This window comes from Dioscorea cayenensis, chromosome 17 (assembly GCF_009730915.1).
Source record: "Dioscorea cayenensis subsp. rotundata cultivar TDr96_F1 chromosome 17, TDr96_F1_v2_PseudoChromosome.rev07_lg8_w22 25.fasta, whole genome shotgun sequence".
Taxonomy (NCBI): domain Eukaryota; kingdom Viridiplantae; phylum Streptophyta; class Magnoliopsida; order Dioscoreales; family Dioscoreaceae; genus Dioscorea; species Dioscorea cayenensis.
Genome location: NC_052487.1, coordinates 16,131,995 through 16,145,509, shown reverse-complemented (window position 1 = coordinate 16,145,509; position 13,515 = coordinate 16,131,995). Strand labels below are relative to the sequence as shown.

Below are 13,515 nucleotides of genomic sequence, written 5' to 3'. Positions count from 1 at the left end.
CTTTCTATGTTTAGAACCTTATTTCTTTAATTTACTCAAAAAAGTAGTGAAACTTTTTCTAATGTGTGCACTACAACTTTATGGTTTCGTAATTGATATTTCTTGTAGTTTCAAATTCAATCTGAAATCTAAACATGTGCAGATGTGCAAATGTTCACTTTATTTTATTATGATATTTTAGAAGAGAAGATGGTTGCTGATATGCTTGTCAAAAACATATAGGCGTGATATGACCTAGATATATTCCTTACGCTTGTCAAAAACATGGGACTGTCATCATGTCCATTATGTTTTTAATAATTAGGTTTTGTTAAATTCAGACATCAAGCCCAATGTTCATTGATTTTCATAATTAAATTACTACTAATTTAGATTCTCTGAATTTAAATATTTCTATGTAGAATAAATATGAGAAATGTTTACTATGATGCATTAGTTTTTTATCTTTAAGTTTTAAAACTAGCATATAGCTGGCTATGATAAAAATTATGAGTTCTATGCTGCTCAAACTATAATCTTGACCACAACTTTTGTTATCACTTTACTTTTGGGTAGTAAACAACATAGAATTTGTAGAGAGCCCTCACATAGTCACTTGGAAATTAGAGAACAACATTTATCAAGACTGTTGGATGGAAATAACACTGCTATTATTAGCATGGTCCATATAAACAAATCTATGTCTTATATTAAGGCAAAAAGTAATATGAAAGATACATTGCACATCACCATCAAAGAGCAACAACTGATGTTCCTACACACTATAGGATATAACCAACACAATCAAGTCATTAGGCATAATTTTCTCAAGTCAACTGAGACTGTCAGTAGATACCTCAATCATGTTCTATACGTAATTTACAAGTTGTGTGATGAGTATGTGCACCCACCTAGTATACAAACCCAGCATATATAGCCTCCAGGTCTATACTACTTACCTTGAGTTTACTTTACTATATCCAACTCTTGGTTAAAATATGTTAATGGTAGGACTATATTGGAGATTTAGATGGGACCGATATCCATGTGTTTGTTCCTACATTTGAAGTTACAGCATTTCATAGCCGAAAACCATAACCTACACAAAATGTGCTTGTCGTCGTAGACTTTGGCTTACAGTTTACGTATGTCCTTGCAATATGGGAAGGTTCAGCTCATGATTTTCTAGTCTTACGTGATGCACTTGAGAGACCAAAGGGCCTAGTCCCTAAAGGCATCCATTTTGTGTAGTTGGTTAATATATGAGTTAGTATGCAAGAATAATATGATCATTATGATTTTCTCAACTACCACCTCTATTTTTGCCAGGGAAGTATTATCTAGTTGATACCAAATATACTATGAGACTAGGCTTTATATCCCCGTATAGAGATGACAAATACTATCTAAAAGAGTTTTGCTCACAGACACCAGCAAACCATAGAGAGCCTTTAACCTTCGCTACTCATCTACTCATGTTACAATGGATAGTGCTTTTGGTTCTCTTAGGGGAAGTTTCAAAATTCTCATCTCTAGGCCATTTTTTAAAGTTGAACCCCAGGTTGACCTATTCTTGGTTGCATGTGCTCTACATAATTACATTCTAAATGGGGGTGAAGATGAGGTCATACCCTCTAAGGAAGAATGGACACCACAGTGGCCATCTTCAGAAAGTAGTGCAAGGGAGTAAAGGGAGAAGGCCGAAGAATAAGTGGCACATCGAAAACAGATTGCACATAATATGTGGGTGAATAAGTAGTTATTTACATTTTTTTTGTACGATAAATGGCATTCATTGGTTGATTGTTTAATGTTCCAAGCTTGTAGTTGAAAATTTTCCTAATGTGTTTGATAAATTGTAGAATGAACAACATAGGGATGTAAACTAATAGCCAAATGAAAACCGATGGCAATAGAAGATGGACTGTTACTAAAAGCCACTTCTCTATATGATTTATGACTTCTCAAGTGAAGCAAGGCGTCAAACCTTAAGCATTCCATGCTACAATTACTGCAATGAAAAATGAGTTTAGCATCGCAATCACTGAAGCAAATGTGTCAAATCACCTAAGGACAATTTGTAAGCAATGGGTAAGGATTAAAAAATTGAAAGGGTTAATTGAAAATGGTTGGGATGATAGATTAAAATGATAATCATAGCAGAATCAGAGTATAGAAACTACATGAAGGTACTAATTTACTTTGAAGCAATTTTAATTTTACTTTCTTATAATTTACTCTAAAGTAGTCTTTATTTCAATTTTTTTCTTAATTTGTTTCTAGATACTAGGCTCATCCGCAAGATAAGCTATTCTTAAACAAGCCAATCGAGGATCATGACTTATGGTGATTATTTGTGGCAATGATCAAGTAAGTGGACAGCATTCTACTCATGTTAGAGATGATATTGAGACAGATATGTTTAATAATGTCACTCCTTGGGTAGGAACTCAGCATTGGCATCCTTTTTGCCTCCCCTGGTTGGCAATTTATTTCTCTTTGCCATTCTCTTAGTCATAATTGTTTCTCCAAGAGAAGCCTTCTCACATGTGTCAATAACCTAGAATGCCCAGATTAAATTTTGTTAAGATATCCAATCCTAACAAAAAAATGGCATCAATGGCGCAGCATTTAAACTAACTTGTGATATAGATTCTACTACAACCTGTTGTGAGAGTTCCCCGGATTCAGTGTTTCTGTTGAGGAGATCCACCTTACAATGTTCATAGAAAGACAATTACTTTCATGTCATAGAATTGAATGCCAAAAAAAAAATGCAAACGAAATTTAATAATAAACCTAAACAAAATGATACTTAAGAACTTGGGGATTAATGATTGCCATGGGATCATTGCTTTCACCCTAGTAAGCAAAACAAAATTAACAATTGCAAAGGAACCTAATTTATTAAACACAAAAACCCCCACATTATCACCATTGCCTGTTCTAATGAAATGCCCACTAGGTTGTCCACTTGCTCTTATCTTCCCCTGAAACATGGCAAAGATGTTTAGGTCATAGGAAAGAAAAAATGAAGATTATAATTTTTTAGATTGAACATACCTGCATGCCATAGAACCTCTTGTTATGGCTAAGCTTTCTACAAATAATGCATCACATTGCAATCCCTTTGTTGCATACTCTGCCATTGGTGAAACCCACATTTTGCTCAATTTGCCTGCTCCTTCTAAGGAAGGGCTTCCTGTCTCTCTTCATATTTATTAGCTCAGGTGGAAGTGAGAAGGTGGGGGTTAGATTACTCTTAGGCCAACAGCCCCTAGCCTGTGTTGGGTGTAGAATATAACCATATGTTTTAAGGACAATGGAGACTTTGCAACATTCATCCAAGTAGTTCTCGGGCCTATCCTTATTATAGTAAATTGTTGATATTACATAAGTACAAGGAATTCCTACTAATTGTCATTTTCTACAACTCCAACTTCTTTCTTTAATGTCAACCACAAATTGACCATCTTGCTCTAAAACTTGATATTTATCCCTTCCAGACCATGTTGATATGTACATGTTACTCATTTGCTTCAATTACTCTAACTTCCTAAGAATCCTAGGGCAGTGTATTTACTTTTCTCCATTGCATCTCTTTTTTTTTGGATCCTACCTATTAGCTTTGCTCTAATCATCTTATTCATTGTAATTATGCCCTTTGTTGTAGCTTCCAGTATTTGACTATTAAAACACTCACATAAATCTGTTTAAAAGCATGTCACATTTGAATTAAGTTTGGAAATAAGACCTACTCCAATGTATTGGGTCTATTTTATTTTTCATATATTGGTAGCACCTACATGCATCACTTTTAAATCTTCCATTACAGTCTCAAAAGCTGTAACGTAGCTATACCTAACAAATATCCATAATTGGTCCTTTAGGCCGTTAAACTTAAAGTTTTTCTAAAGTTTGTGTGGATATCCCTCACACTGAATCTATGTTCACTATTTGGGAATAAGAGTTCAAGAGCAGGTATAAGGGCCTATAGTAATGTTCCCATTTCATACACCATAGCCAATAAACTAAGGAGAAGAGGACAAACACCAAACAAAAGTAAAATACAATTATCAGTAATACCGGATTTAGAAATATAATTAGCAATCATGCTTGTATGATCAATGAGCAGAGAAATATAATTAGTTGCCAAACTTGTACAATTAATGAGTAGAGAAATATAATTAGCTTTAGAAATAAACATATTAGGTTAAAATGCACTTACTTTTTATCTATCAGCCATAAATGGCCAATGGTAGCTGATATTTATTCCTATGTCTTCAGCCAGCAACTCTAAAAACCATTGCCAATTTTCATTATTTTCCTTGGCCACCACAGCCCATGCCAGAGGATATATGCTGTCATTGACATCTATCTCTACAACTGAAAGTAATAGGCCACCATATAAGACCTTCAGGAAACAATCATCCAAGGAAATTATGTGCCTGCAACCCTCCAAGAATCCAGATTTGAGTGGACCTAATTAAACAAACATGCATGCCTACAAAATGAATGCATAAATGGCAATTGGTTACAAATACTACAATTCCAGACTATAGTTATATATGCCAATTAGTTACAGACATGCCTACAAAAACCCTTTTTTTACATTTGACCTTCACTGTTGATATGGCAAGAGTTTTCAATAATTCTAGACTATAGTCATCAACCTTGGTAATCTATGATTATTTTTCACTGTCCACCATCCTTGCAGGGGAAAAAATATATGTTATACTCATAACCCTTAAAGAAAAAAAGAAAAACAATCACCTAAGAGCAATGCATTTAGCCCTCTATGCTTTAAGCTTGCTTATATCGGCTTGTTGGTTAAGCCTGACAGCTTGGATAATACCCATAACCTTCAAAGATGGATTAGCTCTAAACTGCTCCAACTAATTGCTAGCTATCCATTGTGCACTCACATGCTTAATATTATGATATCTTGTGCATTCATGCTTTAGGTTCCTAGACTTAATTTGAACACTATGTTTGTCTTTAAACATAGGAGAAGCCCATAGAAATACCAAGGACAACCTCTTTTCCAAAAAGCTTTGCACCTTTTCTTGTTGTTTGGCTTAAAATCCATGGCACACTTGTTTTTTATCCCATAGTTCTTGACAGCTTCCTTGAATTGTTTAAAGATGCTGAATTTCATGCCAATTTTTAATTCGGGTTCCTTCATGTCAGATTCTTCATTAAACTCAGCATACTTGGACCTTATAGGATCCAAATCTTCCTCATTAGTGCTGGATCATGATTCCAAGTCTTTCAAGTCATCAATTTCATAATCAACATGGTCAAAATTAATTTCAGTCTCCTCTCCCATTACTGTAGTTTCTTCCTCAAAAATTGCTAAATTGTCTTCTGCATCAAGGTCTTCCTCTTCATGGTCTTCCTCTTGGGGGTCTTCAAGTTCATCGCTATGGAAACTATAATCTGAATCATGTAGCTCACTTGTCTGTGGAAGATGTTATCATAACAAATATGCTAAATTCATAAATGGTAAACTATTCATAAATGGTAAAATTATTACAAGATGCTAACTTCTTTTTGTGACCATAAATGCTAAATTGATAAGTTGATTAGGTTGTCTATTATATTTTATTAACTATTAACATTACCTTAATAATATTTTAATTACATAAAACGCTATTAAAATTACTACTTAATATTTGTGCCATTTCTAACAACTATGCAATTGCCATATTTGGCTTAAGTAATAATACTAATGATAAAGCTCTTAAATGGAAGGAAAGCAAAATACCTATCAATTCAATATTCTTCATTATTTTTCTTGAAGTAAAATAATTACCCAAAAATGCTAAACTAGATTATGTATAAAGGTTTCAACAACTTTTATATGATGAGTTCTCAATAACGGAAGAGATTGAACTAAAATGTCATTAAGCCTACTTACCTTATGGCTCTTCATTCTTGGAAAATCCTAATTGTATATGGCATAAATGGAAGCAAAACACTAAAAAAAACACCTCAAATAAACTACATTTCCAAGATACCCACTTACACAAGGCGGATTGTTAACCCTAACTATAATGGAGCCAATCTTTCAATCAAACTTCAAACTAAACTTAAATTCTCTCAATATATCACCACCCAAATACAATCATACTTGCGTCACTAGCTCCCTAAAGTAAAGGAAGAGGAAACACTTACTGTATTTTGGTTCTTCTAAGTCTGCAAACCTTATCGCCCAATCAACTTCCATGCACTACAGGCTAGACCTCACACTAGAAATTGCTTTCGACCGAATGATGTGCGCAATGACTCTCCCTTGCTACAACTTTATATTCATGTTTGAGCAAAGAAACGAGAACAAGAAGAAGAGAGAGTGTAAGAAAACCCGTAAGATGAAAAAGGAAGAAGAGATGGAAGGAAGGGATGCTGATGTGGCCACAAAAAATTGGTGACGTGGATTAAAAAAGTGTGAGGTGGCTCTCTTACAGATGATATGGATTAAAACCTCCTGGCTAGTATTCCCACGTCAGCATATGACCTATCAAACCACAATCCATGTGGTAGTTCTGACATTCACGTCAATAATTTCTCACTAGAAATGATGGGTACCCTCCAGTTGAAGCCCAATCAAAGTGTGGTATCCAAAAGAAACAAAATGAAGTTCAGTATCCATTTTGATATTTGGCCATAGTTTGGTGACCTCAAATGTGGGCTTCATATTAAGTCATTATTTAAAACACATTTTTAAATTTTCTCATTATTTTTTTTAAAAATAAAATATTTTAGTGATCATTATAAAAATTAGAAATATATAGCCAATATTTCTAACTTCCCCTTTAAGTTTTTTTTAAAAAACAAAACAAAATTAAAAAGATATCAAGCTTCTTAGTTTTTAAAATAAAAAAAAACAATAAATATGGTGTTTCAAATGAAGACTTCGGGTTTGTTTGATTGATGTTTTCAGAAATAGTTTTCTGTTTTTAAAAACAAAAAAACAAAAAGACTTGTTTTGGGCCTAAGTTTTTGAAACTATTTTAAAAAACTAAAAAACAAAACACTGATTTCATTTTTTTATTTCAAAATAAAAATTAGAAATTTTTTTTCAAACCCCATTCTACTCTACAGATTTTAGTGAAATTTAAAAACAAATTTTAAAACATGAAGCTAGAATTTCAAATATTGTGTTCAAATGTATGGTCAACTTTCATGTTACCAAAATAATCCATGTAATATGACGTAGTTCAAATGGAAAATTCACACAAAACATGGGTAGATTATGATTTTTGGTCAAATTTGATCTGCCTTAGCTATAGAAAAGAAAGGAAAATTATCCATGTCAAAGTGGATATTCAAATGATAATTTAATACTTTTCGGATCTAATGATCTTCATTTTTATAATTGATGCATGATATGCAGGAATTTGAAGACAATAACAACACCAACAAATTAGTAAAGATTGAAGAGCTTCGAGATATTTTACTATTGCATCTTATGCGCTTCAGTTTTAAAAAATCTTAGGATTTGTTAAGCTTGATAAACCAGTTAAATTCCCAATGTATTTAGAGATAGATAATGATATTCTCGCCAACCTATCACAACATCAAGTAAGCAAACATATTTTATTTTATCTGTACAAATTAAATTAAATAGGACATAATTAACTAAACCTATGATTTTCAAGCAGGGAATCATGTATGCCCAATGGCCAATGGATGCCCTACGATGATGAGAAAGTTACAACCGCTAGCTTAAGCAATGTTTTGCATGGATGAGCTTTTATTCATCAATACGAGCGAGTATGTTGCTATCAGTGTGCTTTTGAGAGCCTATATAGCATGATTGGCAACCTCTTAGTCTAGGAAAACAACATTTGTCGAGTAAAATTTCTTTCTTGAGTTAATTGTTGGTTTTACTTTATTATTTATTCCTCCACACATAGCCTTTACTATATTGTGATCTGGACGGTTAGAAGAAGTTGTTATGAATAGAGACTTAATTTGATCATATGCTTGAAAGCTACTATTCTAAGGGCAAAGAGCTACCACCTTTGAGGTGTGAAATCTGCTCTTGGGCAACTAGACACTCTTTTGTGATTAATGTGCAATTGATGATTTACCAGAAGTGAAGGCTACCTTAGGGGATTTGTAAAAGCTACTGTTTAGAGGACAAAAAGCTACCATCTTTGAAGTGTGAAAAGCCGTTCTTGAGTGATCAAATACTATCCATCACCATTGTGTAGTTGATGATCTACCAAGATAAAGGACTACCTTAAGGGATGCATGAAAGCTACTATTTCATGGGCAAAAAAAAGCTACCACATTTGAAGTGTGAAAGCCACTCTTGAATGATCGGATACTATGCATCGCCAATATGTAGTTGATGATCTACCAAGAGAAAGTGCTATCTCAAGGGATGTGTGAAAGCTACATACCTCATTGTGATTAAGAAAACAATTGTAAGAGCCTAGTAAGTTTTTCTTCCCATAACTTGATCTGAGTTGAAGGAAAGCAAAGTAGAAAGGATTGAGAGCATACATATGTGAGGAGCAATAAATAAGAGTGAAACTTATTCTTTTATTGGTATTGCATGTTTTGTTTGACATTTTGGAATTTTTTGGATTATTGACTCTCAATTTTTTTAGGCCAATTAAAGAAATAAGCATGAACTCTGAAATTTCTACAAGCAATTAAGAAGTGCCATGGAGGCGAAGATATGTAAATATTCTCCTCGTTATGGAGTATGTGATAACTTTTTTGTTGTTTCATGAATGAAATACATGAACTTCATGAACTACATGCTTTGCAAGGCATTGGAAATTTACAACTTGACTTGGATTTGTTCACAAGTGGGAATTTACTCTCAATCATTCTACTAAAGATGCATTGAGGAAATCATATATCTCTTTTGAATATCATGATGATAAATTGAATGATTTTCAATGCAGTGAAGTTAGTAAAAGGAGGAGGAGGGAATCCACATCAATTTCTACAAATAGAGTAGAGCAACAATCCTAAGAAAATCTAATTAATCGATATCATGTGTGTGTATATATATATACATAATTGCTGATTTTAGTGATGATGATATTATTGTAGCCTTGTTATTAACTATCAAGAAAAGGATATTATTACCTATGATGATTATCATGATGGTACTGGTTTTATATTGTCAGAGGCTTGAAAAATCTTAGCAATTTTTGCTTTGTCAATGTAACATTGCAAGATCTACTTTCATGCACACAGTTTGCTCAGTTGGTACTTGAGCTCAGAAAATATAGTATTTAGAGGATACTTTTATTTGTTAATCTTTCTCCCAAATTAAGTTTATTTAGCGCTAACAATGTTATTATTCTCACTTTTGTTTTTCTATTGATGATCAACTTGTTATTTGATTATGTATGAAGGATAAGCATCCAACATCACATGCATTTGCTAGCTTCATCTCAAAGTTTGGCCTTCCATATTATCAGAGCAACGAGAGAAGGAAGCCATTTAGTGTGATTATGTTTAAGGGTATCATTGAGAAATTTACTATTTATGTGCCCACAAGTCCATCTAATGGAAGAAAAAGCTAACTAGATGACAAAGAATTCTTGGTCTTTATCATGGATGGAATGCATGAGGAGTTGCTAAAGTTAAGAGGCTCTTCTTTGGTTCAAGACATTTGGGAAATAGTTTAAAAAAACAATAAATCCTCTAAGATATGGAAGAAGAGATTTGTGCCATCAGAGTTTAGTGATATGTTCCAGGGACAAGATTTGAGTATCATCAACACAAAATGTATGCTTTTTATTATGATTTGTAAAGTTCTTTATACTTTTCAGTGCAAATATGATCACAAGTTTCTTTTTTATGTTTGATTTATTGATTTTATTAGTTGTTTTGATTCATTCACTCATCATGTGAATGGTGTTTGCTGATATTAATTGATGATATTTGTAGTATTATGAAGCAAACAATCAATTTGAAAATGAATTTGTTACAATGCCAATAATTGATTGATTGCTAATTCAGAGATTTTGATCATATAGGCTTTCCTTGATAGCTAACTTTGAATATGATACGCTTTTCTAAAAATACATATCAAGTTATCGAAACTGTGCAACCATTCCTTATTATCCATCTTGACATCCGCCAAAGCATTGTACACACTATTGAAGACTCATTAAGATTATATTCTAGATTAGGAACATTAAAGGATACAGTCAACTTCTCTCGAGCTCTTACTGCCACTAACTAGTTTGCCTCCTCACATCTTATTAGTAGGTCATTCTCTTGAGGGTCGTATCCACCAAGGTGTGTCTTCATCTCCCCAAATATGGTCATAAAAGATCTCCATGATCTTCTTTCCAAACTTGATCTCTATGCTAACACGTTTAGCTCTTCAAGATCTTCCAAGCATGATCTTCATTCATCCAAGCTTAGGTCATCAATCTTCTTCCAAATCTATATACTTGCCAAAGATAGCTTATGCCCTTGAAATAGCTTGTGCCTTCAATTAACTTGTGTCTTCAAATAACTCCACGCCCATAGTTAGCTTTGGATCTTTTCTTCAAATTGCATTGCTAATTATGGTCTTGAAAATCATGTTGGCTTCCCCTTGCCTTTCTTGTTTTGTGTCTTCAATTAGTTTCACACCAAACTAAGCTCCATGCAATCCTTGGTATTCAAAGTGATGATCTCCATACTTGCCAATAGTAGATTACTCCTTCTTTAGAAAAACCTCCACATGGTCTTCAAAAAATAAATCTCTCATGAAAATTAGAGTCACCAAAGATAGATTTTATCATCTTAGATCTTACCAAAGATAGATTAAATCATAGCTCTAGTTTTTCTCCTCATGGCTTGCTCTTCAAAAGAGATCCTTTTACTTTGATGCTCCTTGCCAAAAACAACTCCAAAAAGATCTTGGCCTTCATGTCTTCATTATCACCTCTTACCACATCATCAAGTGCCTAGTCATTTGCCATGTCATCATTTGCTTTTTACTAGGTCATCTTCTTACTTGTCAAATAATGCCAATTTGAGCTTCCACTTCTAACCATCTCCCCCTTTGGCATTATTTGACACAACCTTTACTGGCAAACTACTGCTAGACGGACACCAGTTACAACACCCAGTTACAACATGTACTGAAGCCTTGACATGACTCATCTGACTCTCACAAGACTGATTTGATAAGACATCATCTGCTAGTTGTTGTATACATGAGTAGTTTTAACATAGATATCAAATACAAAACATTTAACCAAATAACAAAACACATCAGTCTTTTAAGCAAATGTTTTACAAATAATAAACCATTGACAAACAGAGACAAATGGCAGACAAGGACTGGTGGTCAGTAGATTTCAAACTTTTCTCCCCCTTTATAGCAGATAATGGCAAAGTCTTCTTTTTATTGCAAAACATGTTGTAAATTCTATGTGTAACTCTCCCTATATTCAGAATCAGTTGTATAAAAAATACTCCCCCTTCAGGATAGACATCTATCATATCTTTGCAAAGGACATCAATAAACATAATCAGATACATAGTTATTTGCAGATCTCTTCCAATAGGGATTAAACTTGGCAAAGGCCTAGTTCACCCCTTAAGTGTTTATATCTTGTAAGATCGAGAGGCTTGGTGAAAATGTCGGCCAATTGTTTCTCAGTTGCAACATGATCCATGGTGATAGTCTTGCTTTCAACCAAATCTCATATAAAATGATGTTGAATATCAATATGATTAATACGAGAATGTTGAACTAGATTCTTGGAAATGTCAATCACACTTTTGTTGTCACAAAATACCGTCATTTATTCTTATTGTAGTCCATAATCTTCATCATTTGTTTCATTCAGATCAATCTGTGTGCAACAACTTCTTACTGCTATGATACTCAGCTTCAACAGTAGAAAGTGAGATAGGACTTTGCTTCTTCCTGTACCAAGTGACCAAGTTGTTGCCTAGATAAAAACATCCACCAGAAGTGCTTTTTTGATCATCTATATTGCTTACCCAATCAGCATCACTATAGCCTGCCAAGTGCATATTTGAATCACTAGAATACCAAATCCCAAACTCTACAGTGCCACTGATATAGCGGATTATGCGTTTGACTGCTGTTAAGTGTGATTGATTTAGTAATGCTTGATATCTTGCACAAACTCCAACACTGAAACAAATATCTGGTCTACTAGCTGTGAGATAGAGGAAGCTACCAATCATGCTTCTATAAAGACTTGGATCCACATTATTCCCATGTTCATCTTTAGACAATTTCTCATTAACACCCATAGGTGTCTTGACATGTCTTGAATTTTTCAATCCAAATCTTTTTACCATATTCCTTGCATACTTACTTTGTCAGATGAAAATACCATTTTTACTTTGTTTAATCTAAAAGCCCAGGAAGTAGTTTAGTTCTCCCACTATGCTCATTTCAAACTCTTATTGTATAAGAAATACAAACTCATCAACTTGCTTTTGAGATGTAGAGCCAAATACTATACCATCAACATATATTTGTGCAACTATGATGCCTGACTTTATCTTCTTGATAAATAATGTCTTGTCTACTTCTCCTCTTTATTAGCCTTTTTCAAGTAAAAACTTTTTGTAAGTCTTTCATACCAAGCTCGAGGAGCTTGCTTCAATAATCCATAGAAAGCCTTTTGCAACTTGAACACATAATCTAAACGCTGAGAGTATTCAAAACCTTTTGGTTGTTCTCCATATACTTCTTTATTGAGAATACCATTAAGATATACACTTTTGATATCCATTTGGTATAGCTTGAAACCCATGCTACATGCAATGGCTAATAATAGTCTGATGGATTCAAGATGAGCAGTTGGTGCAAATGTTTCATCAAAATCAATTCCTTTTACTTGAGTGTACCCTTGTGCTACTAGTCTTGCTTTTTTTCTAGTAATGTTGCCTTTGTCATCAGTTTTGTTCTTCAAGATCCACTTGGTTCCAATGACATTCACATCCTTTGGTCTTGGAACCAAAGTCCATACATCATTTCGAGCAAACTTATTTAATTCTTCCTGCATGGCAATGATCCAATGTTCATCATTCAAGGCTTCCATCACATTCTTTGGCTCAATAAGAGAAGTATAACACATATATCCTGTCAATTCCTGATACTCTATCTTTTGAGTGTTTCTAGTGCATCTTCCTTCATTAATACTACCAATTACATCTTGTATCGAATGATTCTTCCTTATCATAAGTGTGGTCTTCCTGATTATCTTCATCAGATTCTGGAACAATATCTGGCTATTTCTTGAGCAGTTTCAAGTGTTACAATAAGTGTTGTAACATGTTCCTTTTCATGAACATCATCATTAACTGAAGCATTGCTTTTGTGTGTCATCTGACTCTCTCAAAAGACTCCGAGGTTCCATACTAGCTGATTGATTACAAAGGTCATCAATAACTGATGAGTGCACTTTGTATATATGTTTTCATGCCCTAAATCTATCATTTTTCTTGTTCTCAAGTTTACTTTTATGCATGAGCAGTGCTATTATGGGTATTTTTGCTATATGTGCAGGAATAGGGGGC

At 33.8% G+C, this 13,515-nt stretch overlaps 1 protein-coding gene across 1 annotated transcript; it reads right to left on the bottom strand.

Moving 5' to 3' along the window:
* Positions 1-11,805: 11,805 nt before the first annotated feature.
* LOC120281158 (secreted RxLR effector protein 161-like) lies at positions 11,806-12,240 on the bottom strand. Its single transcript, XM_039288061.1, has one exon. It carries the CDS (start codon positions 12,238-12,240, stop codon positions 11,806-11,808), a length of 435 nt encoding a protein of 144 aa, XP_039143995.1.
* Positions 12,241-13,515: the final 1,275 nt, after the last annotated feature.

What these genes read in the sequence shown, in the direction of transcription:
- LOC120281158 (XM_039288061.1), bottom strand. Translation starts at nt 12,240, where the DNA reads ATGGGTGTTAATGAGAAATTGTCTAAAGATGAACATGGGAATAATGTG.